Genomic DNA, 25019 nt, shown 5'->3' on the forward strand with positions numbered 1-25019 from the left:
GTTAAAAACTGTTGTGCTGCTTAATATATTTGTGGAAATAGGGATTCTTTGATGAATAGATTTTTTTTTTTTTTAAATCTTTTGTAACATTATAAATGTCTATTTTTTAATAGATGTAATGCATCTTTGCTTAATAAAGTATTTAATTTCTTTTCAAAATCCTACTGACCGGTAGTTTTGAGCGGTAGTGAATCTTCCTACTCAGAGAAACCATAATTAAGTAATAAGTAATATTTACCTATGAATTTTTTGTACTAAAACATTTTAATTCATGAAAAATTGATCACTCATATCATCTTTTTGAGTGATGCCACGACTGAATCATGAAATCTGAATTTTAAATTGATTTATTGAAATTGAAAATGTTGGGTTCACTAAAACATCTTTAACATTTGTGCACTTGTAAAAAAAAAAAAAAAAAAAGGAAGAAAAGTGCAAAATAAAAGCACATTTAAAAAAACATAATATTTACTGTTACTAAATATTCATAATATTCACTGTTAATGCATCAGCTAAATTGTGTGTGTATATATATTCATAATACCTTTTTGTTTTTTTCATAATACCTTAATTTTTCTTGCTTAAGATGGCAAGAAGATGAGATGAGATGAAAATTATGACTAAAATATTCACGTTAATGTTAAATTGTGCGTATGGTTTAAATAGTAATCTCAAACCATTACTTTTCTGTGTGTTTCAGGTTACAGACCATTTTAAGCCGTTTTGATGAAGTACTGAATTCAGGGAACATGGCTCTAAGCCTGAGTCAAGGTAAGTTAACTCGCTAACTCCTGTTTGCAACACTTGTCTGCATTGGCTTCAGTTACAATGCTAATATTAGTCTTTGTCAGTGTCTTTGACCACAGTACTCGACATAAGTCTTTGACATCTGAGCCCCAGCTTTGACCACAATGCTACTTTCATCTAAATGCTAATCCTCATGTTTTTCATTACCATTACTAGAGGGTTAACATCAACATAAAGTGATTGGCTACATCTAAATGCTGGATTTCTCTGTGTCCCTTCGGTCTCCAGTGAGTTAGATTTAACGTGATTGCTGGAATCTAAAAAGGGGAGATGGTGTCAGACTTCCACGGCCTTGGAAAGCTCCATGATGTGTTTGGCATATGTCATATGATGGAAGAGCTGGATCTCCAGGCGGATCACTCTGTGCTGCTCTTTTCATGCAGCTCACATTTGGTTGTGGTGTAGAGTTGTTATATAGTTATGTGTTTTACAGTGACTTGACTTAAGCTATGCCATGGTTGCTTTTTTCATGGTTGCAGCTGTTGACTTTATGTGGGTAAACGTGTTTATACTGGTGTTTATGGGTTCAGCAATATCTTTGACTTGAGCGGAGGGACAAGGAGAATTTCAGATTAGTGAACAATCAAAATGCTTAATATCTGTACCATATTGAATACTAGAGGTGTTTTCTTGGTATTTAATTTTACATGCTAATTTCTCATTTTTTTATATTTAGATTGTTTGCTATTAAAATTATATATTATATTAAAATTATATAATTTGCTCCAACCTTGAATACTGAGTACATTAGATTAACAGTATAATTATTGAGTATAAGCGGTGTTTAATTCTTTTCTAACTTTTCCAGTCACCTCTTCCTTTGTCTCTGCTTCTTTGGTCTTACCTGAATTATTTAATATAGTGCTTTGAAACATTTACTTATATTGCTTGACCTTTGACATATATGAGTTTGGGGTGTTATTTATGACTATGGAGGACCTAACGACCCTTGAGTTTGTTAATATCTCACCTTGAAGTAGTAACTAGCTAGCTGCTACTTGTTTGTTAAAAGAACTCCAAACCAGACCCATTGCCTGTTATCTGGAAAACAGATTTAAGACTTCTCCTCTGCTGCTATAGGCCATTAAATGGATAAAATCAGATTCCTACTGGTCTTACAGACCATTCACATTTTTGAACAATATCTCCTCAAAAGTATTGGTGAACTTCCAAAAGTGTTAAACTGATTGTTTCACTTGGCTATGTGACTTGAGATGCATCTGGCCAGAATTCAATATAAGAACAGGAAGGGGGTTGATCGCCATGCAGCCAACTTCCTCACTAGTCATTTTTAAATTTGGCAGAAGACAAAGTAGATGACATTCAAAGAGTTTTTTTCCTACCCGTTGGCTTTGCCGATGGAGCCGCTGTGAGGAGAGGGTTATAGAGAGAGAGCTGAGAGCTGTGCCTGTCACGGCATTACTCTGACACAGCGTGACCGAGAGAGAGAGAAGGACGAGAGAAGGAGAGAGTGAAAGAGCTGCCTCTTCTCAGAAACGTTAAAGCCATGTCTGTGGGTGACGATGGTGATGGTGAGTGCGTTTATATATTAAGTAGTATAGAAATTACTGTAAGCTGTTGTGGTGTTTGTGTATATGAGGTTTATAGTATGCATTCTGATCTGTTTATTTGAATCTTTTGGAAAAAATGAGGACATCACAGAGTTATTGTCCAGAAAATACTCTCTTCTAGTGATGATCTGCATATCTTTCAATTCATAATGTGAATAATGTGTCCTTAAAGTCCAAACAATGGAGCTTAATCAGAATATATTGCATTATATATCTCTTTGTGATATACTACTTGTATTCGTTTCTGCGTCAGTGGGTTTTGTCCCTTGGGAGTTCAAGTGTGACCTGGTTTCTAGGGCATTTCTTAGCCACGGCTGCCCATTATTAGACTCTTCAGTTTTTGTCCTGGAAATTGAAGTACTTTATGAGGTGCTGTGTGTCCGTTGACTATAAATGAAGCGTTTTGAGTACGTATGTTTGAGGTACATTTTTGTGGGCTTACTGCACAGGCTGCTCTCTAGCTTTTTGTGTTTCAGGGTAAATAGCTTCGCTTCCTTCTCCCCATAATCCTGATAACCAGATTAAATAGCCAGTTAGGTTACGGATTGACCATTAGACATCAGCGCTCAAGCACCCACCCACCAAAAAGCAATATAGTGTTGCTGGCAGTTAGACTGACAGTATGTGTGTTTCCAGGTCAGTTTTGAGTGAGAAATGTGTCACATATTAGTGTGCAGTCAAAAGTTAAATATTTTATTTTTAAACGACCTCTGCTGTGTTACATATTCTTCATAATTGGCCATATGTGGGTAATGTGTCATTACATTGATAACTTTGTCACGATACAATATTACAGTTCTTTTATTAAGAATTGATATATTGCAATCTTTTCCTTCCTTGAATGGTGCTTTGTAAAATCGAACGTTCAATTTTTAGTTTATATAGCATTCAAGTTTTTTTCACATCAGTGATTTCCCACAGACTTGATTGCATGATGGGCATTCTTTTCCCCAAGTACTCATAAGTATCGAAACTGTTTTAGAAGGTAAAATATTGCTTTGAAAAAAAATGCTTATTCTTAAAAAAAAATATTTCCCCATTCCTACTAATAATAATGTAATATTATTAGTAAATTTGTGTTACCACAAAAAATATATATATAAATATGAAAAATGCCATTTTTGAAAAGCTTTCCATTTTGGGCAGACCAAAATTTAAACCTATGTAAATTAATTTTGTCTTTAATAATAATAATTTTTAATTATAATAAAAATTCTAACCAATGTGATTCGGGTATATAATTATAATTTATTATTTAAATAAAAAAATGTATGCAAATATGTGTGTGTGCGCGGTCAAATGATTAATCGCGATTAATCGCATCCAAAATAAGTTTTTGTTTACATAATGTATGTGTACTGTGTATATTTATTATGTATATATAAATACACACACATGCATGTATGTTTTTTCAGAAAAATATGTTATGTTTATATATTAAATATATTTATTTATAATATAAACTATATAAATAGACATGTAAATACATGTAAATATTTTCAAAATATATATACACACACATGCATACACGCATACACACACAACATATTATGCAAACAAAAACTTATTTTGGATTCGATTAATCGTTTCACAGCAATTTTATGAGTTTATATATGTATATTATTTATATTATAAGAGTTTAATTTTTTTTGCTTTCTGCTCACCATTTTTGGCAGGCTAAAATTCAAACCAATGTGATTCAGCCATAGTATTTTCCTTTATTATAAATAAAAACAATAAAAAAATTATTTATATTTCAGCTAACCATTTTTTGGCAGACTAAAATTCAAACCAATGTGATTCAGTTTTTATTTTTTTATTTTTTTAATCTTTCAAATCCATTGATGCGGGCTGCTCTTGTTGTCATGGCAACAGCCTTTGAGAGCGCCAGCTCTTTCTTTCTCTCTCTCTCTCTCTCTCTCTGTCTTGCTCCATCATTGCCGTTTCTCCCTTTTTTGCCCCTTTTTCTCTTCAGCTTGTCCCCACTTTTTCTCGTTCTTGCTTCCTGTTGCTGTTTTGTTCCTTTTGGCCTGCCTCATTCTTGCTTGATCTTGCGCTCCAGGGTCGTCATTGGCCCGTTCTTGTTGGATTGTTCACGCCCTCCCGTCTGAACAATGGGCGGGTTATGCTACAATGCTAATAATGCTAAACACATAGGCCGACACACAGAGCCCTTTCAGCTCCGCTAGTGGGGTCAGCATCCATAATGTGTGAGTGCAATCAGCCCTTGGCTTAGTAACAGGGTAACAGTATGATTGCCCACATACACACTCTCTTTTTGTGCTGTAGGGTTGTGGCCTTTGTCCTCATCTGTATTCACACATTTTGTTCAACCATGTGTGCGTTTGACCATGAATTTGCATTTAAACTATGATGATCATGCAGCATCATGATGCTAATTAGCTTAGCTTGAGCTCCAGACAAAACAAGCCTCATTGAGATGCGAGAAGCATCCTCAAATCTCAAAGCTCACTGGCTGGTCAAAGATGATGTCATCACTCTCCTGATTGGCTCTGCGGGTGCTGGGATGGAGGGGGGCGGTGAGGAGCAAACTGCGAGGGAGTGATGGAGGAGGAGACGAGGGGAATGGAGCGAGAGAGTAATTGAGAGGGAAGATGCCGAACAGCTTTTGGGTGGTGGTTTCTGCGAACCGTGTTGCGTGTCTTGCTGATCCGTCTCGGGATATTTCGCCGTCGTGAGAACCGCTGTCATGTGAGCAGCAGCTTGGGCGTTGCCTCGGATACGAGAGAGAGCCACGCCCGCATTCAGGCATGAGGCGCCTCATCTGCAAACGCATCTGTGACCGTGAGTGTCTTCTTGAGGTGTTAGAAATGTTGCTGGCGTTTCAAATGAATGTTGACAACTGAACCAGCTCAGAAATGGGGTGTCGCCCAGGTGCCCTGGAGATTTGAGCGTTTTTAATAGCCGATGGATGAAACGAGAAACTGTGTGTGTTCTTCTAGCCTTGCTCTTTACTGGATGCGCCCAATCTGTTCTTGTGTGTGGGTGGCTTTGTGGAGTCTTTGAGTTGTGCAGGCATTGCTCTTTGTTTGTGAATGTGTTCAAGTGATTAATGTTACCTATACTTCCTGTTTTTGCTGCTCAGGCCTCTATTAAGTCCTCTTTCTGGGCTGGTCATTGATTACTTAAGATAATATAGTGGTTGGGAGGAAATCAGACCTGTACTTGCCTTGGGTTTCAGTGGGAATGGATTTGTTCATTGATATATTCTGATTATTATTGAACCAGCCACATTGGAATGAGAATATGAGACTGGTACAAAAATAAGTTGTTTTTGCTTATCATCATTGTGCAGTAAGTAAGACTATTTTGGAACAGAATTTGAGGCACTTGATCTCAGCTGGTCTATTGATATGCTGCCTTTATGTTCAGACTTTGATATCCTATTGATTCATGTTCTCATTGCTTTTCTCAGATCGTAGTTTTGATGATGATGACTCTGTGGATGGAAGCAGGCCGTCATCGGCTCAGGCTGCGTTTAAAGTTCCCAAAGTACCCAAGAAACCTGGAGACTCTGCCAGCAGTTCCAGACGACCCAGTGGCACTGGAGCTGCCAAGACAGGTGAGATGCGTGTGAGATTGCATTTACATATCCTAGGGTACAGTTTAGCCTTGATGATGTTAAGCAGCTTTGTTGTGCACGTTATCTAGATAAAATAAATGTGCTGTGCATTTTAAAAAGTCCAAACTGACTGATGGCAGACTAAATTATTCGGTGCTGTCAGGAAGATATTATAAGATTATCAGTTTGGTGTTATGTTTAAAAGTATTTTTGTTTAAAACATTTTATATAATAGTAACTTTATATGGGTGGAAATGAAATGGATGGAAAAGGTTTATATTAAATAACCATGTGGTGATGCCTATTTTTAGACAATCCAGTCGAAAAAAACACTTCACACATGAAAGGTACTTTGAAATGTATCTCGTTTGATTTTCTCTTTTAATTTGGAGCTTGATGGACACAAATTCAAGTATTACTCTTAACAAATTAAGAGTTCTCAAATCAAATTCTAGTTGATGATCCACATTCAGAGCTGTTGTAAAATATTGGGTATACAGACGCCTCATCAGTAGTGATATGCTTGGTATCTACAAATGAATTTAGCTTTGCATTATGGTTAATAACTGAAAAACTGGCTATTAAATGTCTTGACTTGCTTGGGACACATTCTGCTGTATATGTTAATATCTGTAATATCTACTACAGTATAGAAAAATATATCTACTGGTTGTAAAGTCATAAAAAGAATCTCTGTTATTGTATGAGAGAGATACTCTCTATCCACCCATTCCTAAAAGCTTGAAGGAAAAGCTTCCACTGAGATCAAAACCTCTTATAGGCATTTAATGATTGACTAGTAAAAAAGGTGTCTTAAGGAAAGAAAGTGGGCAAAGTGTTTTGTTTGCTTATTTCAATAAAATTCATGTAATTTGTGTAGCTGTATGCATTGATGCTTTTACAGAACACAAAGTTTGCACAAATCCCTTTTCTGTTAAAAATACTTGGCTTGTATCAGCAGTTTGAAATGAATTGATGTTTTTTTGCTGAGGTTCGTTACCAAGCTTTCATTTAAAAAGGTCCACCCAAAATGCTTTGATATGGGGTTTCCTGAAGGCGGACTGACAGCTCACTGATGCTGATGTGTGGCCTGTAAGACCCCCCCCCCCCCCGTGTGGCAGATCTTACAGGCCAAACCCCCTCTGGGCTTTATGATTGATCTTTCAATTACAACCGGATAGGAAGACAGACCGGAAGTCCATTAGGACTGAGAGCTGTTAATGTATAGGACAAGTTTCTTCCCTCATACAAGACATTAACTACTCCTGTAATAGGTTGCACACTTAAGTGTGTGTATGTGTGTATATATATATATATATATATATATATATATATATATATATATATATATATATATATATATATAGATATATAGATATATAGATATATATATATATAGATATATAGATATAGATAGATAGATAGATAGATATATATAGTGTGTGTGTGACTCCCTCCCCCCACAGAGAACACCCTCCCGTTTGACCAGCAATACAGCAGTTGCCATAGGAACACCCCATTGTGCTCCGTTTCGATGGTAACGGCTGCAACTGTCAATTAGTTGTCTCCTAGTGTGACTGAGATTAAAAATGTCTCAGTGACAGATTCATGTGCCCTTCATAAACCTCATAGCTGTCTCGAGTTTTTGTGTTTTAATGGAAGTCACTCATGTGTTTTGCAGGTGTCTCTAAGGAGGGTGCAGGAGCTGTGGATGAGGAGGATTTTATCAAATCATTCACAGACGTCCCCACGGTTCAGGTGAGGCACTTGTGTATAAATGAGGGAGGTGTAACTCAATTCCCTCAGAACCTAGTTACAATCCACCCTTGGTGTTCATGTGTTCTCGTTTGATCAAAGGCTTGGAATTGTTTGATCTAAAACTGGTGTCTCTGTGCATTTCTCTTGTTACATAGATCTACTCATCACGAGACCTGGAGGATAATCTGAACAAGATTCGCGAGATTCTGTCTGACGATAAACATGACTGGGACCATAGAGCAAATGCGGTGAGTACAACATACACAGGGCTTAAAGTTCTCCGGCACCGTGCCGGATCTCCGGCATGCAGTGTTTGGCTGCGGAAAAAAATAATCCTATATTTAAAAAAAAAATAAAAAAAAAAACTTTATCACTTTCGAGTCCATGAGTTCGCCTACCAGTGGTATGAGAGGAGCACGACTTTCACTCTCAACCAAACTAACATTACTAGTAAAGATGCACGATATTGGATTTTTGCCAAAATCCGATTTACCGATATTTTTTTAACTTATTTTGGCTGATTGCCGATACCAATGTATTTCCTTTTGTTTGGAAAAAACACCAAGTTTCTCCTGTGTGGAAATTGTAAAATGTGGAATAATTTTGGTTAGTTAGTAACAAGTACTTATTTGTTAGAATTAAATAAACAACAATGAAGTTATTTTATAATGACAGTATATTGAAGCTTTGAAAATAACTATAAATAAACTTTATATCATTTTTTTTCAGAAAGCTGCAGTAGTAACTTTATCATTTTATTTTAAGATTTAACATTTGTAGATGGTCTAAGGCAAAAGAGTTGTAAAAATTCAGAAAATCTTTGAGCTCATAATTTGTTTAAAAATATAAAATTACACATTAATGAATAAATCAGTATATATAAAATTATTTAATTTAATTATTTAACGTTTGTGATTTTTTTTTTTTTTTGTTCATGTAAGATATAGTGTCTAACCTTTTTAAATAAAAAAAACTCATGATTTTATGCCATCAGTTACTGCTTTATTTAATCAGAAACACAATCTAAATTATATTTGTGTACTTTTATTTTATTAGAAGTATGTAAGTATTAGTAAGTATTAGAAGAAGCATGTTTAGCCTACTGTCCCTTTAAGTTTAAGACCTGCACGCATCCGTTTCTCTCTCAACTGTTTACTTTCATTTTAGACATAACCAACTGAGTCTATATGTAAACCTTGTGTGTTTTGAAAATATTAGCTCAAAAGATAACTTAGTTGAGTAATCAGGCGCTGTTAGACAGGTGTTTTAGTGCGTGTGCTTCAGGTGTAACGCAAAAAAACCGCACGTCAGACCAGCGCGCGAATGAAAAGCTTAACCGGCAAGGTTAACACTGATGTAAATGTATGTTGCGCTGTACAGTGTTGACTCGGCGGCGCCAGAACTGTAACTGATAGAATGTGCGCTGTAGCACGATACTACAATATTTCTTCAAAAGCAGATCGTGGAGACATTTTTATCATCCGCGATAAAAAAAAATTCAAAATACAACTGTATTTTTTTTACATTTTGTAATTAAAAGACAAATATTTTGTCATTGAAGATTTCTTAAAAATAGTATTAAAATATTGTCTCGTTCTAGTGAACCAAGTACCTGTATTTTGTCTCATCTCGTGAGCTAAGTGTATTGTCACACCCCTAGTGTCGATAAGCGGTGATATTGGTCATAATTTTCCAAGTGTATGAAATAGCTCTCATTCTTCAGGTCAACCATATATTCATGAAAATAATTTTTGAACAAGGAAAGAAATAACATTGCCATTGTATCCTTTCAAATGTTAAAGTTACCACAGCACAGTCATTGCATTCTTTGCATGTGCTCACCAAAACCCCCCCTGGAAAAAAAGTTCAGACTCAGGATTTTTTTTTTTGCTTTAAGCCCTGCATACAGTACACGATTCAAACACTCATGCTGGTAATTTTGTCTAAGTTATTCTGGTCGATATAGCAGTTGCCTTGGACTTACACTGACACCTAGTGGTGTGGATGCAGCATTGCAAAAAAAACACATTTGCAGTTCCTAATGCCACATTTTATAAAAATGTGCTTTTTATAGTCATCCATAATTAATCGATCCATTGACCCTTCACAAAGACCCGCCCCCCTTCGTTATGTCCAACAAGCCATGTCGCTCTCACGTTCTCACACAGTGAAAAATACACAATGCCATACCAAAAATACCATCATATCGCGGAGCAAAGAGGTTTTTTTTTTTTTTTTTAATTCAAACAATAAATACCGTTTTGTGGTTTTTAATGTCATGATTGATCGCTGTAATGCCTCATTTCAAATGGCTCTTTAACCGATCATCTGTTCCTCTTTACTAGTTATAGCATGAAATTAACATGAATGAACGTCAGAAGGTATTGTTTCAACCGTGGAAAGATGTCAATACACACCATTTTTAAAGTTCAAGTCCACCGATGTAATTTACGCTTTTGGTTTGTCAGACAAAAATGGCAGATTCAGCGTTATGATTGGTCAGATCGCCTGTCAATCAAACTCCCTAGCGCATTGAAATAACCGTGAAATAACCGAACTAAAGTGATGCTATGATAGTTACCAAGATAAAGGAAGTCAGTTTAACTGGTCATGTGTTCTCAACATGGTGGCCCATGTGAAAGGACCTGCTTTATGTAAAATAATACAGTTTTCATTTGGTTACGGATTTAACTCCATCTATGTTTTATTGATTTCTTTATATTTAAAAGTTTTGAATGAGGAAAGAATAGGCGATTCTTCACTTTTTTTCTGAAAATTTTCTGCTCTCTTTAAAGTAGCGATGAACCAGAAGTAGCATAAAATCTTTTCTTCCGTATTGTGACGCACATCCAAGTGTAAGGTTTAAGTGGACTAAATGATTGGAGAAGTTCTGTATGCATAACTGGAAGTATATGACTAGGGCTGTCACGATTCCTCAAATTAATTACTGTAATTTCGAGATGACAACACGTGATCTTTACTAGTTCACAAGTTGTACAAGTATGTGAATGCTTTTTACAAGTTGGTATCTTATGATCACGTAATTATGATAAGTTGTGAACGCACCTTTAGACCGTTTTCCAAGGTTGCGTAATATATTAAACCCATTTATAAATCATCATAAAGCATAATGCTGTTGTGAATTCACAAACGCTACGATTCAATTAAATTTATGCGATGCAGGTTTGATATGCGTTTTAATTATTTGCATTTATTATAATGCTTAATGTACATTTAGCTCTGTTTATAATGCATTATGTATTTTAACAGTTTTGTTGAATAAAACTAAATGATTTCTTGCTTTTGATACTTTGTTTGAACTAATTATTGCCTTGTGCTATTATATATGTATTTTAAGTCATTGCAAAGGCTGTTGTTCGCTTAAGTCTGTTTTTATTCCTACTAAAAATTAATTATAATTTTCCGATTACTCGATTAATCGTTAGAATAATCAACTGATTTCTCGATTACCAAAGTAATCGTTATTGACAGCCCTATTTATGACATTTTTATTAAACATGACAAGGCTAAAAAAAATATATATATATATACATAAATTGCTCACAATAAGATCTATAATATTCACAAATATAGTATTCACAAAATACATTTTTGTTTCATATTCCACTAGGGGTGTGCGATATGACGATTTTTGATCGTGGACGATAAAAATGTCTCCACGATCTGCTTTTTAAGAAATATCGTAGTATCGTGCTACCGCGCACATTATCAAATACAGTTCTGGCGCCTCCGTCTCTATATACTGTACAACACGACATACAGCAGTAGAGTTACTCAGACAGGACACTGCACTTATTCGCGATCGCAAAAGTACATTATTTGCATACAAGCCTTGCTGGTTAAATGTTTAATTCGCGCGCTGGTCTGACGTGCGCTTGTTCTGAGCGCATACACCTGAAGCACGCGCACTAAAAAGCCTGTCTAACAGCGCCTGATTACTCAACTAAGTTATATTTTGCGCTAATACTGTCAAATCACACAAGGTTTACATACAGACTCAGTTGGTTATCTCTAAAATGAAAGTAAATAAGAGAGAAACGGATGCATGCCTGTACTGTATATTAGATGCGTGCAGGTCTTAAAGGGACAGGACACTAAACGTGCTGTCGACTGTCATTAAAGGGATAGTTCACCCTAAAATTTTATTTCTGTCATTATTTGCTCAGTGGAAAACCAAACAGTTGCTGGTCCACATTGACTTTGATAGTAGGAAAGAAAAATCCTATGGAAGTCACTGAGGACCAGCAACTGTTTGGTTTTCCACCTTCTTCAAAATAGCATTTATGTTCAGCAGAAGAAAGAAACTCATTCAGGTTTAAAACAACTTTTGAGTAAATGATGATATAGAAATACAACATTATGACAGAATTGACAGACAGATGACAGAATATTAATTTGTGGGGGAACTATTCATTTAACGTTAACAAAACAACAAAACGCAAAAGAGAAAAGTCACTCACTATTCTTGACTGAAAATCTTTAATACAGTTGCTTTAGGAATCAGTCTATCTAGTGTTTTATTTTTATATTTGTTCATTCAATTTCATTGAATACTCTGCTAAATACACCTATTGTACCTGGAAATAGAGCACTGTTTGTTTTATTTGTATATTATGTGTATTTGTAATGTGTATCTTTGTTCTTATTTTCTAATAAGAAAAATAAAATAATGACAAAGATTTTTATCTTCGCCCACTTTGGCCTAAATATCTGCCATGCATCTTTGTCTTTCTAGTTTGGCTGTAATGCTCAGACAACTTGTAAAACCAAAATAGTAAAACTAACAAAGAATCGTGATAAAAATCGTGAATCGTGATATTTCTATAAAAAATCGTGATATGATATTTTTCCCATATCGCCCACCCCTATATTCCACTTCCAAGTGGCTGAATTTGTTTACTGAACAAATATTTGGTGAAATATGCTGTTATTTGTGTTTCCCATGACAATGTCATAGTTCAAGGGGTGATGTCATTGGGATGCACCAGACCTAGAGTTTTCTTTGTGACCATACATATGGTTCGTTTACACTTCATGTTTTAAACCTCTGTTCAGCATTTTATGGAATTGTAAGGAGTTTCCTGTCTTTCATGTAGTTTTGCTTATACATTACTATTAATTTGTAACACACCCTCTTTGATGTGGTCTCATTCCCCCTCCCTTTCCCTCCACAGCTAAAGAAAATCCGATCTCTGCTGGTTGCCGGGGCAACAGACTATGATTGTTTCTACCAGCACCTGCGTCTGTTGGATGGCGCATTTAAGCTGTCGGCAAAAGACCTGCGTTCTCAGGTGGTGCGGGAGGCTTGCATCACGGTGGCGTGAGTGTCTTAATTGACTTCTTAAACAATGTGAACTCAAATCTCTGGCACTAGAACATTGTATGTGCATGGTATGTAGATTGAGATCTGTTTTCCATCAGCCACTTAAGTACTGAAGACAAGGAGGTGACAAAGCAGTTTAGAGCAAAGCAATTCCCATTTCCAGTCAAATGAATGTTAATTTGTGTGTTGCTTTTTGTTCATTGTAAAAATAACAAAAAAAACCCCACTAATTTGTGGCGTTATATTTGTCTTTGCAGACATCTTTCCACACTATTAGGGAATAAGTTTGATCATGGAGCAGAAGCCATTGTTCCAGTGCTCTTCAATCTTATCCCTAATTGTGCCAAAGTGATGGCCACATCTGGCACAGCAGCCATACGCATCATCATACGGGTGAGAAACAGTGGTGTGCATTAGTTTGTTGTGTCTGACTGCACTGTGTGTCTGTGTGTGTTTGACTATGTTTTTGTATTTTCAGCACACTCATGTCCCACGTCTAATTCCTCTCATCACTGCTAACTGCACATCAAAGTCTGTGGCCGTCCGGAGGTGAGATGTTAAAACTACTTCAACACATTACAGCTTGGTTAAAACAGGAAGTGTGATCGGATTTTTATTTTTTTACTTTTGAGTGTGTGTAAACCCTGACATTATTTTCCAGGATTCTTTGATGAATCGAAAGTTAAAAGTAGGGATGCACCGATATCACTTTGTCCCGTACTCGCCCAATACCGATACTTTTATTATTGGTACTTGCCGATACCGACTACAGATACCAATATTTTCATTGTGTTTGTACATTTTTAATATATTGGGTACAGAAACCAAAAGTATGTATAATGTTAGTTGGTATATAGATACAGTCAAACCAAAATTTATTCAGACACCTTCAACATTTCTCACATTATCACACTATCACATTATCAAGTTTATTCTCTAGTTTAGAAAATGGTAATAAAATATGACAAGAACGCAGACTTGAACTGTGTCAGAACAAATTTAGCTTGATAATGTCAAATAACTTTGATAGAAAGGTATGTAAGGTCGATCAACCAAAAATTATTCAGACAGCTGTTAGTATGACAATATTTACACAACTATCAATACTCTGTCGGGCCACCCTTAGTTTTAATGACAGCCTGTAGTCTCCTGGGCATGCTGTCAACCAGGTTCATGCAAACCTGAATTTAAATTTTTTCCCCAGACCCAGTCTGAATAATTTTGGGTCCCAAATTTGAATCCGTTTTACTGGTAGTCCACTGTATGAAGAATTTTTGGGTATAATATGTCACAGTTTACTTTATTTTGCTATCCTCACTTACATAAATTAACTAGTGTCCTGCACCCACTAGTAAAAAAAATATCAAACATTATATCTGGTCTCTGAATAATTTTTTGTTGGACTGTATATCCTTTGGTTATTTTAACACTTTATTATTACAAGGTTTTGTTACTTTCACTGTTCATTTTTTTGTTCTATGGTACATCTTTAATTGAATAGCATTAGAGCTGCTCCATTGCCGCGGCATAGTACTGCAATCACACGTTTTGCTGTAATAATGTAGGGAACCACTCTATTTATACCACTGATATTTTCAGAAATAGAAGTCGCGTTTTTTTCATCTGAAACGTGCTGCGATGTATATTCAAAAGCCACTCATATAATGCAGAAACACACATGACACAAGCAAAACGCACAAAGCGCTCACATTTATACTGGTGCAGAATGAGAGGGAAAAGTACAGAACAGCCTAGCGCATTTCACACAGGCTGCTAGTTTCACTTTCGCCAGAAAGTCGTGTATGTTGAAAATTAATGATGTTTATAGTGAATGCCCCTATAAATTGTCTTATGTTTACGATTTAGTTTTAATCCAAATGATGCGTGCTAAAATAAAGATCAATAAAGATCACACAACAGAAGTGCTCCCCCCCCCCCACACCTACCGTTAAGTAACTTGTGCATTGTTTTACTTCCTTTTGACCAAACTACAAACTTTCTGGTGATGTCTGTGAGAAAGAGAGATGCTCCATAGGCTCGTGCATCTGCACCGCCACGCGCTCAATTCACTCTGCGTGCTTTGCTTATCAGCTCGCGCACATCAGCATACAGGCGTTAATACTGAATGTTTAACATTTATATTCATTGCATACATGTACTTCGTAGACATCCTTAATCTCTATTAACTCCATTCTGCTGTCTGTTGTTCTGTTGCCGGCGTTTCGTTGTCTTAATATGGCACTTGTCACATGCTGTGTGGTATCAGTGTTTAGTATCGGGGCATTTGTCGAGTACGAGTACAGGAGTTCAGTATTGGTGCATCCCTAGTTAAAAGAAACTTTTTTAAATAGAAATCTTTCTAACAATGTAAGACTTAACTGCAAAGTTTGATCTTTTCTTTAATGGAAAAAGTAAAACGTGAATGAATTATCAGCAATAATTAATATTGAATAATCAAAACTTGAATAATTTTTGATTGTTTCTCACTACTTGCTTGAATTATTTTTATATGTACAAATATTACAATACATATAGGGCAACTATTTTAATCGTCCCTCCTGAGCCCTTGGCAAGTTTGCAGACCTGTGTGAGCACATTCATTACTGAATCTCTTTCTTCCTCTTTCTGTCTGTCAGGCGCTGTTATGATTTCTTGGATCTTCTGCTGCAGGAATGGCAGACTCACTCTCTGGAGAGGTACCACCACAGCGCAGGCTAAACTAGAGCTGCCTAATGGTGTTGAAAGGCAAAAACTGTACTATATAACTGCTCTTTCTCTTTCCTCTGTGTCTCAGGCATGTGGCTGTGATGGTGGACAGTATTAAGAAGGGGATCAGAGATGCAGACTCGGAGGCTCGAGTGGAGGCCAGGAAGTGAGTGCCGTCCTCAAATTACTTAATGTATTGTGCCGTTTTATGTTGTGTTTTATGTCCTTTGTTGCACTCTCTCAGGGCATACTGGGGGTTGCGGGCTCATTTCCCTGGGGAGGCAGAGTCTCTGTATAACTCATTAGAATCATCCTATCAGAGGACACTTCAGTCGTGTCTAAAGAGCTCAGGCAGCGTGGCGTCCCTGCCGCAGTCGGATCGCTCGTCCTCCAGTTCGCAAGAAAGCCTCAAGTAAGAACGTCTCACTCACCCTCGTCTGACTATACCAGAGACTGCCAGTAAATAGTGAATTTGAAAGAGCTCTGTTTTTTTCTCTTCTTTTTCACAGTCGGCCGCTGTCAAAGTGGTCAGCTACTCCAGGCAGAGGTGAGATTCATGCGTGTGTGCATGTCTTGTGAAAATGTGTATGGGTAATTAATGCCTATCATGTTCAGTGACTTTAAAAATCAATTTTTATATATAAAATAAAATTATTGGATCGAGGAAAACATCATTATTTTAGGTCCTGATTACTTATTTTATGCTTTTCACCCAACACCTCTTTAAACTTACTACTTTATTTAAAACTTAATTTTAAGGTACAAATATTCCATACATAAAAATTCTAAAGGAATTTTAAAAATGCTGTTAAGTTTGTATGTGAGAGCACAGGATGTTGACTTTAGTATGTGATAATGTGTGTAAGTATGGCTACGTTCACACTGTCAGTTTTTGGGATTGACAACCGCATTTACTTACAGGTGTGAGTCTCAAACAGCAGCTTACAATTGTGTTTGGAATACTGTCTGTATGAACATGCAAAGGGAGTCAAGCCCGTATTCCTTACCAGTAACCATAGCAACAGTGACCCAAGAAAGTTTTATCACTTCTGACATGACAAGAGTCCAATCGAGCCGCGAGTTCTTTCGTCAAATCTTCATTAACCGACAGCAGCTTTTAAATTTGGGTGGAGAGCGCATTTGAATCGTACGCAAAACAAAAAACTTACAGGAGTGACTCCGGTGGAAAACTGACGCGATCTAAAACTTTCAGATCACATGCAGCTCATTTCTTCATCACTGTAAGTTGACCGAAAACACGGAACACACGGTAGATGCGTTTGTGCAGCAGATCATCTCTTTCTCTCACTGTATGACGTGATAGACAACTAGTTGTCCAGTCCTGTTCCGATTCACTCAGCGAATGCGGTTGTGACTCACGCCCATGAATAACCGAACTGTGTGTGAACGTAACCGTATTAAGGACTCAAATACAGGACTGACAACTGTATTCTGCTGCTGTGAACGTGGCCTATGTGTAAAGTATGTGCCAACTATCCATGTATGTAACATGTTCTACAGCAGAGTTGTTATTGTCAACTAAAACTGAAACTCATATAATTGAAATAAAAAGACCATATAAGAACTGAAATTTAAAAAAAAAGCTGAATAGAAATATTTTTAAAAATGGTAAAAGCACATACCAGTTAATAGAAGTAAAATGGAAATGACTGGAAATGAAATATAAAAATAAAAGAAAGAAAATTTGAGATATCAATAAATACTAGAATATAAATACTGAAGTAATACTGGCTCACAGTGAGAAAATGAAAAAATGTAAATGTTTGCTTTTAGATTCCACTTTTCATGCTTATTTAATGTTGCATGCACAATTTATTTGTTTATTTTAGTGCCTGCAAGTTCAAAATCATCAGGATCTCCAGCGTCTTTGCAGCGTTCCCGCAGCGATGTGGATGTCAATGCAGCCGCCGGTGCTAAAGCCAGACACAGCGGACAGGCTGGAGGGGCGGGCCGAGTCACGACAGGCCTGGCCCCTGGATCATACGCATCTCTCGGTAGGAGCCACGTAAAGTCGATGCACTGTTTTACCAGATTTTATTAACTCATGAATATGCAGAACTCATACATGTGAATATACAGGCTCTCCGCTCTTTCCTATCTCACGCGATAGGAACTGAAGTGAAGAATTGGTCTTAATTCTTCAAGGTTACCTCTGTGTGTGTGTGTGTGTGTGTGTGTGTGTGAGTGTATGGTTGTGTGATTCTGTTGTGAGAATGTTTGTGTCTTTTGTTCTAACTGGTTTGCTGTGCTCCTCTCTCTCTCTTCTTTGGCTTAAGATGATGCCTCTGATAAGGATGGTAAGATCATCTGCCGTTTGCTCATCCATTCTTCTTCATCTTCCTGTTTTCTTACTTGCCCTCTCCCCCATTCTATCAGCCTTCCTTTCTGCTCATGTAACTCACGCTTTCCCACTGTTTGTCTTTGAATCGTTGATCAGTATTTTGGGGTGATTTATATATGTGTCTCTGATCTATATTGAATTTTGCTAGGTGAAAAGTTGTTTTCTTTTCATTGTAGTTTTTCAGTGCTTTGTAGGCATAATAGGGAACCTGATCCTCTCACATATAGTGGGTGGAGCTCATTGTGTGTGATGTAGCGCTGCTGCTGTCTTCTGGTGTCGTGTGGTATCGCAAGATTATGACTCATCTGCCTTTCAGCTTGTGGTTGCGCCAAGTTAAATTGCTTCATTAAATATCACCCTTACTGATCTGATGCTCTCCTCTTACACTGTCCATTCTGTCCGGTCTTCTTTCCTCTAACTCAATCAGTTAATATATTCCCTCAATCACAGGACTGGCCCAAGTGGGGTCTTTTGGAGGGGCAGCGAGACACTCTGGAAATCTCTTATTAGTAATTTGTTGGTGTCTTTATGGTTGACCTGAGGTATTACTGCATGTTTGTTTCTCTCCAGGGCGACTACGGACTAAGCAGACTTTATCAACAGCATCTAGTGTGGGCAGCAGTCAGGTGGACTCTAGAGGCCGTACCAGATCAAAGATGGCGTCTCAGTCACAACGTAAGTACCTACACACTGTGTGTTCATACACATTCTACGTATACAGTGAAGAAGCACAAATATTCTAGATAAATATTATATACTATTCCTTACACACCTCTTATGATGTCGTTTTGCTCACGTACCACACCATAAACGCATTATATTAACATAACACCTCTCTCATGTAAATTTAATAGTCTGTAAATGTCTGTAAGTGCTAAATATTTGCCAGTAGAGGATTGCACTGACTGCAAACTCCCAGGAATGATCCATACACAAATTTTATACAGATTGATTCCTTTTATGCATTCCTATGCATTATACATTTATTTGAAATGGAAATCTTTTGTAACAATTTAAATAATTTTAGTCACTTTTAATCAATTTAATGCATCCTTGCTAAAAAAAAAAAAAGGAATAATTTATTTAGGAAAAATAAGACTCAATGCTATTTTTCTACACATGGCAAGCATGCAGTGAAACAGTCTTCACACCACGTGCCGTAACACACATTGTCAGCTGCATGTGTGTGTGTGTGTGTGTGTGTACGTAAAAGATTATCAGGAGTCATCCTGCTCTAAGGATGTAACCCACAGCTCCTCCAACTGTTTCTGTGCCTCTAGGTTCCGACGATTCTGATTGCACGCCAGGTACCCTCGTCTGACATGTGGGCGAGTGTGTTTAGTTCATGCAAACGTGTGTGAGAGCGTTTGTGAGCGAGCAAGCGTTTTATGTCTTGAGTGGCCTGCATGCTGTGTGGTCTTCACTTGGGTGTGACGGTATCAGTCCATTTCTGCCTGCAGGCGTGTAGAAACGCACTCTCAGACACATTGGTTTAGCGGTGAATGTTGGGCAGCCTGTGCTGCTTAAACACATTGAGAGTATTAATGGAACTAAAGCAGCGGCAAACACAACCATGACGTTTTTCATCTTTTGTGTGCCTTCATGGTGATGTTGTGAAGTCATGTCAGTTGCGATGCTGTTGCAGGGCTTTTTGAATTTATGTGCGCATCTCACACTGATGTTTTAATTTGCAGGCTGATGGTTTTATTCATTTATACGGTGTGTCAAAACAACACATTGCCTGCATGTTTTTCCCCATAATGCATTTGTATTCGTTTAATATGCTGTTCCTCCTCCCACCCAACCGCTCCCTAATCCTCCCCCCTCATTGGCTCAGGATCACAGTCTGCTACCCCAGTTGGTGGTAAGATTTTCAACATATTTCACCTGTCACTCATTCACTTAGTCCAGCCACTCCCATCCTGTGGGTCTCCAACCTCTAGTCTTACATCTTCCCTTGTCCTGGTTCACGGGGGGGAAAAAACATAGGTTTTCCCATCAGCCCCCACTTTCTTTACTGCATGGACGGTGTGTTGCTTGGATCACTTTGGATGGCGTTTTTTTTTTTTTTTTTTTCAAATCTGTGAATAATTTGTTAAACCTCACTTTAATGCTGGGCGGTATGACAGTACATATCAATTGTTTAATACAGATTCTACTTCTAATTTGAATCTGCTACACAGATTCCTGTATATCTGTGGCGCAATTTTAAAAAAACGTTGGTGTTATGTAATGTGAAGCTGTTTCAGTACTTGCGTCTATCATGTTAACTAAAGTAAGATGTTCCTTTCACATTGAAAGCATTTAAGCTACTAAATTGTCAAAAAATAGATAATAGTTACATTTTTAAAATATATTTTGCTTGAATTGTCAGCAAAAATAATTATTATGAGGCGTGTATTATTACTGTGACACAAGATTTGGGTCATATCGCCCACCCCTACTTCATGTCACTGAGTGGGGAAATTTAATGATTTGGTCACTGGTGTGTCAAAGTGCAGCGCGAGCATGTTCATTTGTGTTTGTGTAGAGTTTGTAGTCATAGAAACATTTTCACTTGTTCACTAGGGAAACCTCATTCTTCCCTTTTTGTCTCGAACACAATCAGAATCACAGCACTAGCACTTCTATGTCAAACTGTCATCTGTGTCTGTGATTGTTATTGTAATGTAAATTATTGTTGTCTGGATAAACAACAAAAATGTCAACGTGGACGATCAGTTCGTTGGTGACGTTTAAGTTTGCCGTTAGTGGACAGTCTGTATTTTGTGTTATTTGTTATATATATTTAATGCTGTTTGTGTTAATGTTTGCATATAAAAGCATTTATTGGTGGGAAGATGTACATTTTCAATGTTTTTTTTAGGTTCACAAAACTTCTGTCTTTGTTTTCTATATATTTACAGCGGGTTCTCGCTCGGGTTCCCCAGGTCGGGTTTTGACCAGCACAGTTCTGAGCACACTCAGTACAGGAGCTCAGCGTGTGAGTGCAGCTCCGGGCTCCCACCGTCGCAGCCGGATCCCACGCAGTCAAGGCTGCAGTCGAGACTCCAGCCCCACGCGCCTCTCTGTTGGTAAGCACTGGCTTCTATCTGTGGTCTTCTATCTTAATGATCTCCTCAGTTAAGTTTTCTCTCTGATGAATAAAAGACTTTCTTTATCAATGAGTGACCATTGAATCTGTTGGGGCATAAGTTGCAAAAGTGTTGCAATTGCACATTGGCTGTGAGACTTCAGTAGGCCTTCACATAAACAGGCGATAATGTTATTACCAAAACTGAAATGTTTTCTTTCAATCAAAGCTCCTTCAAACATCAGCCACATCTACAATGGATCAAAAGGAGGTATGTTGGTGTTTTTTTTCCCCTTGATCTCCGCCAGTCATCCCATAATGATAATCCATCTGCCTGTCTGAGCTGGGGCTGTCATCCTAATGGTGTTTCATGCTGGAGGTTGTGCTGTGTTGCGTGTAACATGCTGCTTTGGGAAAGCAGAACATGCCATCACATTAACCTGCTGGATCTTCCCTTGTCTGCTGTGATGTTAAACCCCACAGCTTGGTGCTGCTCTTTGCAAAGTGAATGAATGAAGTCCATCTCATGAATGCAGATGAACGTTGAACATTGGTTATGACGCAGGATATAAAAACAAAGATCCTGACCTTCCACCTCCCATTTATTAGCATTCACCCTGTAATTCTTAACCTTCCAATTGTTCTTCCCCTGTCACTAAATGTCTGCTCTTTTCTTATCAATTCCTTTAATGTGGGATTTGTGCATGGACTCTAGAAATTAGTACAAATGTCAATGTTTTATGTTGTTTGTCGTCCTTTTTCTGTGAGGCTCCTCAGGGCTCTGTATTGGGTCCTTTTTTCTGAAAAAGTTAACTATTGTAGTTTCAGTGCTTAGAAAAACTTTATGCAATTGTAACAGCTTTTCTTTCTCTGTTGCTCCTACCTTACCTGTCTGTTATACCTTTCAGTGTCTCTGTTCTTCTTTATCTGTTTTTTCTCTCTGCTCTTATCTTGATATGTTTTCTTGGGGGTGGGTCAGTGAGGGGTAGTCGTATACCACGGCCTAGTGTGAGTCAGGGCTGCAGTCGTGAGGCCAGCCGAGAGAGCAGCAGAGACACCAGCCCTGTGCGCTCCTTCACGCCGCTCGGTGAGTAACCACGGCAACCATTTCATCTATGAGGACCAATCAGCTTCAATTCAGCTGGGGCCTAAAATGATTAGACAAAATCATGCCATGCTGAAAAATTGCGTGTCCTCCTTCACTTCATTTAAAACTGGAAGTAAAGCTTTTGCACATTTGCACATTTTGCTCTTTGCTTGACTCAGTTTGCTTCAACATTTTTGCAGCTACCAAACAGGAATGTTTGTACAGTGATACACATCACTGCAAGCACAATTTCACATTGAATTTTACAAATATTTTTGAGGTTGAAAATCCCACACATGGTTCAACTTGGTCAGGAAGCAGTTTTCTCCTGGCTGTTTTTTTTGCCTCATCTTACGGAGTAAACATTGCTGATGGATGCTGACACAAACTTCATCTTAAGGTCCTTAAATACAGCACACCAGAGAAAAATTATGTAACCACAGACAGGAAATATTAGGAATAACCCTAATAGTCATCAGTTTTCTTAATACACATTCCTCATCAGTATCTACCCTACATTTTTTATTGTCTTGTTGAATATCCTGTTTTACACAGAAATGTCATTTCTGGAAGAAAGGAGAATTGTTTGTGAATGCCATTTCTTGATGACTGTATACATGTATATAATGTGCAAAACCAAGTATTTTACTAAATCCTACAAGTATTTTTCTACAAGTATTTTATTAAATTAAACATGGAGCCAAAAAAGTGCAAAGCATCTTCTTCTTTTTGGGGGGGGGGTATATATTCAGCATTTTCATTTCAAGTTTGTTTTGAGGCACAGACTTCAAAGTGGAGTGAGGATAATAAAATTTGAGATCGAGACTCTCTGCTGTCAGAAATATTTTTAAAGGTTAGGTAATTCAGAAGAACTTTTTTGAGGGGTGCCAAAGTGTGAAAATATTTCTGGTGTTGTGCAGAACAAAAGCAGAACTGGACTAATACCCTTGAGAGTTGACACTTGAAGTGTGTGAAATGTGTGTTGAGCGGGGCATGTGTGTGGTTGGTGATGGCACATTCTCACATTATTGCTAATTGGGAATTTCTCTGGTGAGCTCTAACACTGGCCTGGTTATTTACGCGTGTGTGTGCTTGTTTGCATTCTTGTGTGTGTGTTGCAGCATCCCGGCATTATTCTCGCTCAACTGGTGCTCTTCATGCCCCAGATGCCTTCGGGGCAGCAGGTGAACTGTCACCGCAGCCGGCACAGGACTCTTTACTTTTTTTTTTTTTTTTTTCTTTTTTTTTTTCATCATCAGTTTTTGAATTGTAGTTTTTCATCTCATTCTTCTGCTTCTTTCAGTTTAGCCTCCATCAGACCTGCATGCTTTAAGTTTAGTGTTCATAACAGCTGGTCCTCCCATTACATTGATAACAGTATTCAAGTAGATTCGTTTGGAACATCTTTCACAGTCACCTATGATTTTTTTTCCTGAATTTAACCCAAGTTTTTTTATGTTAGTACTTGTTTTTGGATGGATTTCTTTTGTGTTTTTTTTTTATATGGGCATTTGTGGTTAATTTTCTTTAGTATTTTCAGTGGTAATCATTTGTTTCTGGTTTTCTAGTGTCAATATTCTTTATTATTGGTGAATTATGTTTTAATTGATTTCTCAGTATTGATAAGATCACTGCATACAGTTTTTTTTTTTTTTTGGAAATGTATTTGTGCATGTATGTGTAAAATGTGTGATGTGTGTTGTAGGTTCTGGGTTGGGTATGTCTCAGTCCAGTCGTCTCTCATCCTCAGTTAGTGCCATGAGAGTGCTGAACACAGGATCGGACGTGGAGGAAGCCCTGGCTGATGCTCTGGTAAAAATAAAAACAGACACACACAGGAACTCTGCTTACACCCTTCTCACACACAAGTTTACATACCCTCTTTTATCAGACAATTACACACCCAGAATCTGATGTTTAGCAGTTTTAAAAAGAGAAATCCTTTGTTTTATTTGTTTATACTCGCCTTTCAGATGTTTAAGGGCAGCAAGTTTTTTTTAGTTTTGAAAGAAATTATTACTTTTATTCAGCAGGGATGAAATAAATTGAAATTGAAATAAAAAAAAATGTATCATGGTTTCCACAAAAATATTAAGCACCACAACAGTTTTAAACTGAATAATAATAAATGTTTGAGCAGCAAATCAGCATATTAGAATGAATTCTGAAGGATAATGTGTCACTGAAGTTTGCATTAATGGCTACAGAAAATTCATATCAAATAAATTACACTTTAAAATATATTAAAATAGGAAATTATTAATTTAATTTATTAATCATTTTTCACAATAGCTTTTTTTTTTCTTTTACTGTATTTGTGATCAGATAAATTCAGCCTTGGTGAGAAAAAGAATACTATTAAAGTATAAAACATGAAAAAATCCTACTGATCCCATAATTTTGTGTATAAAAAAAAAAAACAACTGGTATGGATATTCCCCTTTTGACATCACTATTCATATGGGATTGGGATTTAATATTATGTAAAGATGTCAAGTCTCCTATGCATACCAGTTTTGTTTTTAAGATATAAACATCTTGCAGATTTTGCAAGGGGTATGCAAACTTATGGAAAAAACTGTACTCCCAAAATGAACCTAACCAGTTTATTATGTGCTAAATGTCTGTCTTTAACTCATGCTTTAACCTTTGGCTTTATCAATGCTGCCAGCTATTAGGAGATATGCGGGGCAAGGTTAGTCTGTCTGGCTTTCTGTCTGTCTGTCTG

The 25019-nt window shown here is 37.2% G+C and overlaps 1 protein-coding gene across 14 annotated transcripts in view; it reads left to right on the top strand.

Moving 5' to 3' along the window:
• LOC306847498 (CLIP-associating protein 2-like) overlaps positions 1 to 25019 on the top strand; it is a 53603-nt gene that overhangs the window by 13420 nt on the left and 15164 nt on the right. For 3 of the 14 annotated variants that reach the window (XM_079381447.1, XM_079381448.1, XM_079381442.1), the window contains 17 exons: positions 701 to 771; positions 5815 to 5961; positions 7643 to 7719; positions 7875 to 7967; positions 12915 to 13060; positions 13321 to 13456; positions 13542 to 13612; positions 15700 to 15759; positions 15858 to 15935; positions 16014 to 16181; positions 16279 to 16316; positions 17620 to 17784; positions 18702 to 18806; positions 21038 to 21205; positions 21434 to 21475; positions 22184 to 22291; positions 23997 to 24103. In XM_079381447.1, coding sequence (XP_079237573.1) covers positions 701 to 771; positions 5815 to 5961; positions 7643 to 7719; positions 7875 to 7967; positions 12915 to 13060; positions 13321 to 13456; positions 13542 to 13612; positions 15700 to 15759; positions 15858 to 15935; positions 16014 to 16181; positions 16279 to 16316; positions 17620 to 17784; positions 18702 to 18806; positions 21038 to 21205; positions 21434 to 21475; positions 22184 to 22291; positions 23997 to 24103 — 1780 coding nt within the window. Of the gene's footprint in view, positions 1 to 700; positions 772 to 5814; positions 5962 to 7642; positions 7720 to 7874; positions 7968 to 12914; positions 13061 to 13320; positions 13457 to 13541; positions 13613 to 15699; positions 15760 to 15857; positions 15936 to 16013; positions 16182 to 16278; positions 16317 to 17619; positions 17785 to 18066; positions 18088 to 18701; positions 18807 to 21037; positions 21206 to 21433; positions 21476 to 22183; positions 22292 to 23412; positions 23476 to 23996; positions 24104 to 24962; positions 24987 to 25019 lie in introns of all 14 variants that reach the window. The other 11 variants (XM_079381445.1, XM_079381446.1, XM_079381449.1 and 8 more) reach the window with 7 other exon arrangements.

This window comes from Barbus barbus, assembly GCF_936440315.1.
Source record: "Barbus barbus genome assembly, chromosome: 27".
Lineage (NCBI taxonomy): Eukaryota > Metazoa > Chordata > Actinopteri > Cypriniformes > Cyprinidae > Barbus > Barbus barbus.